Below are 4,255 nucleotides of genomic sequence, written 5' to 3' on the forward strand. Positions count from 1 at the left end.
CTACACCTCGGCAAGGAATCCATTGTTTGTTGTTGTATGTTTTGAGAATTCCCCAAATGTTGTACAACTTTTTGTGCAGTTGTCTCCTCTTATAAGTCTTATCTTTACATGCTCTGGCAATCTCAGTGTATACCTATCCACGCTATCCTGCCTTGCTCTTGTTCTAACCATAGAATGCCCCGTTGTGTGTGACCTTGCAATTATTTCCACTTTTTTATCTTCATCCATTTGTTTCCTCTGTAAAGCATGTTCATCTTGGCTTTCTCCTCCATGTTCATCTTCTTTGACATCAATGCGTACAACATCTTCTAATGACTGATTATTATTTTCATGATGACTATCATGCATGTGATTGAGGTTATAAATGAGCTCCTTAGAGTATTTATCCAATGAGTCCGGTGGCAAATCAAGGTCCCTACGACAAACCGGGCACGTTTTGTGAGATTCAAGCCAAAGGTCGATGCATTCTTGATGAAAAACATGGTAACAAACCGACAAAAGGCGAAGCAAACTATCATCCTCAAACTCCAACAAGCAAATTGCACATTCTAGACCGTATTCCTCTTTGCGGAAATCTTTGACACTTGAATATAAAAACGTTGGAAATGACTGTATTAAAGAAGGATCAAGGCCAGTTTTAGCAGCTGCGCCAATGACATTGCCAGAGGGTGTTCCTTGGATTTGAAATGTGCCGGTTACGTTCTGAATGAAACACCTGCAGAGGTATACAGAGAGGAAACCTAGTAAAAAGAAAACAAGGAGGATTGCTGTTAGAAGTGCGGCTACAGGCGGTGCAGCGGTTGGATTTACTGTTGATGGGGAGGGATCTGTCGCCATTGCCTAAATGACCGGTTGGCCGGCCGGAGATGGGACTATTCCGGCCTTGGTTTTTTGCATGGACGAGAGGAGTTTTGTTAGTAACTTCTTTCGGTTGTATAGGTTTTTTTTTGTTGTTGGGTTGGGTAACTTGTTTTTGAGGGATTAAAAAGAGAGAAACAAGGACGCATGTCAATGCGTTTTGTGAGCATATAAAATGGTTTCTTAATTTGGGAGGGTGATGTGGATTGCTAATGTTTAACTATTGAACGAGTCCTTGCGATTTGTGAGGAGGATATAAGGAGTTCCTTCTCAAGTTTAACAACTTGCGGCTCAAGTCTCAACAAATTGCTCTTCTTTATTTGTTGTTTTAAAACGTATTTTCTAATTACATGGACCATCTTTCTTTCCTTTTATATTACTATTATTATTATCTCATGATAAGAACATGTGGTTATATAACTTTTTTTCCCCTTAAATTAAGTGAGGAGGAGGGTTCAAACTCAAGTTTTCCTTCGCAGGAGAATTGAACAATACCACTATTTATTTTTTATTTTTTGATGAAGGAACATTAATATCACTTATTACAACCCTCTCGGCCATGAAACCATATAACCGGTACCAAGGTGCATCACCTTTTCATATGTGAAAGAGTGACATTTTATTCTAGGCGTTGGATGGCAATAATAAGTTCAAATTCACTAATTAATGGACTATCCGTACTTTACTTTAAGGCTTGATGGACGTTGAATGACAATTCTATTTGACTCGGTAATTTAATGAACACCCGGTTGGTTCTTGAACTACAAATTCAATATCTACCAATTAAGAGAGAACTCAATGATGATCAGGATGCTCCATACTTTATCAAATAATTGAGTACACCAAATCTCTAATTTCTGAATAAAATGGAGGCAAATTATGCAAAATATTCATCATCTTCTTCTTATGTGTCAGTAATTTTGTTCAACAACAACAGCTACAAAACAATAGCACAAGTAACCAAGAGATACAACTCTAGAACCTCATAGTTAACTAGTTATTTTCCAAAAATAGGTTTTAGTTGAAAATAGTCAATATTCTTGTAGGATACCAGTGACTACAATCATTCTTATTACTTAATAGAAAGTTTAGTCATTCATAAAATGAGTCATGTGCTATCTAGAATCAGGCCATCTAAATACGCGTAAGAGAGAGAAGCTCCTTCTTTTTACGGTTTTGTAAGCTCAAGCTAATTTAAGTACTTAACAAAGCCCTGAGATCTAGATCTTTCACCAAATGCATTTTGAAAATCCACAAACATATAATAATAAAAAAAACCAATATTTCTGGTTTCTAGAATTGACAAAGGTCATCTTTCCATAAACAATTCAAGGTAGTTAGGCTATCAGTGGCAGTTTTAGGAATTTTTTCTAAAGAAGTCATTGAGAAATTTAAATTAAACAAAATTTAATTAAAAAAAAAAAAAACTTGAATATATTGAGTTATCGAAAAAAAAAAAAAAAAAAGCGCACAAATACATGAAATTTTATAATTTCGTTCTACTAGTTTTCCTATTTTGAAATCGTTTCATGACAATTTATTATTAGTTGTCATTATTTATTATCCATGTAAATATGAACATTTTTTAATTTTGTTAATTTTGTATAGTATCTTTGTTTTATGCAATTGTGGTTATATATTTATTGTTTTTTTTTTATAGAAATATTTTAAACTAAATGACAAAACACAGCTCTACTTGCACTGTATAAATATTAACTCACACAACCACACTCATCTATACATAAATAATAAATTAAGTTGTTGTTTGATTGTGAAATAAACTAATATGTGATCAGAGTGTGCAAGATTTAAAACAAGGTGAGCAAAAATATTTTTAAGAATAAATTAAATTAGTAAAGCAATATTTTATATAAATAAATAATGACCCCCTAAAGTGTATGTGCAGCTGCCCCTGTAGCAGTGGCGACTCCACATGCAAGTTAGGGTGGTCAAGACCACCCTGACTTATAAAAAAATGCATATATACACTTGCTAAAAAACAATTATATGCTAAACTAAGTTATTGTGATCACTCTAATAAAAATGTTGAATACTCTGACTTGAGAATTACAAAAATTTGGATTTAACAAAAATAAGAGTAATGCTACTACATTCACAACATTTTCATAATAATTTCACAACAAATCTAATGTGATAAGCTGTTACTGATTCTAATTTGGATTCAATACTGATATTATTTTTACCCATCAATAATAGCTTTTTGCACAAGATTTATTGTAAAAATTTTATAAATGTAACATTACTCCAAAATTAATTCTACCTCCAAACATAATCCTAAATCCTTTTTTTAAAAGCTTAAATAACAACAATCAATATTAGCCCAAATAACAACAAACATAAACTAAACAAAAACAAGACAAGACCAAACAACAACAAGTGAACAAAATATTCAACAAAAAGCCTATTATAAAACCAAAAGATAAAATTTTTAGCTCGATGAACCTATTCAATAAAAAATAATCTCTAATTTCATTTTTCGTTAAAAAATAGTACCAAGAAAAATATTGTGGTTGTGAGTTCTCCTTTATGGTGATGACAATTATACTATTTTTGGTTTGTAATCACAACAATTTCGCTCTTCTTAGTGACTCGACTCGCAGTTGTGAAAAATATTTAAGTAATCGCTTAATTAAATTTTGTATAATTTAAATATCTTAGTGATCACCCTAAAAAGAATTCAGCTGCCACTGCCCTCTAGGCTATAGAACCATGCTATGAATGGATTTACAGAAAGCATTGATTTTCCCACATTCTTGCTTGACTTGCCTGATTTTCTAAGAGGCTTTGTTTCATTTTGATGGAAACAATATTAAGCGAAAATTAAAAACAAAAAATAACAAAACCAAGCATTCCATGCATGCCCATTGACAATACATATCCTGCCCAGACTATTTGAAAGTAATAACCAACAATTTTCATGCAAATTCCACAAAGGATACTCACTTTTATACGATCACGGGTACATGTACGTACCTTTATGCTTCCAGCACAATCACAAACCTTTCCTTCTAGTTATTTATAGGACTATTACCGTCAGCAACGAAGAATCTTCTTTAATTAATTACACACATTAAGTTCAACAAGCTGGGAGACAGTTATTGTACAACAAAGAAGGCGAATTATAAGTGCCTGAGAATGGAGCTAATCCATGATCGATTTTTATATTCATATAAAAGATATGAAAAGCAATATATAACAAAAAGAAAGCACAAAGACACTCCGTTTGGGGAAGGGAAAAAATGTACATAAGGATGTGTAATAAGCAATGTAAAAATGGTACTAGATTTCAGGTGCAGACAACAAAAATTCTCCCACCAAAAACAATGCATATGCATGTGTGTGTGTAAGAAACAGCACAACAGAGAGAGAGAGAGAA

General features: G+C 32.9%; 1 protein-coding gene across 1 annotated transcript; it reads right to left on the bottom strand.

The window, feature by feature from the left end:
- On the bottom strand, nucleotides 1–837 carry LOC126708499 (RING-H2 finger protein ATL29-like). Its single transcript, XM_050408289.1, has one exon. It carries the CDS (start codon nucleotides 835–837, stop codon nucleotides 1–3), a length of 837 nt encoding a protein of 278 aa, XP_050264246.1.
- Nucleotides 838–4,255: the final 3,418 nt, after the last annotated feature.

Source organism: Quercus robur, chromosome 12, assembly GCF_932294415.1.
Source record: "Quercus robur chromosome 12, dhQueRobu3.1, whole genome shotgun sequence".
Classification (NCBI taxonomy): domain Eukaryota; kingdom Viridiplantae; phylum Streptophyta; class Magnoliopsida; order Fagales; family Fagaceae; genus Quercus; species Quercus robur.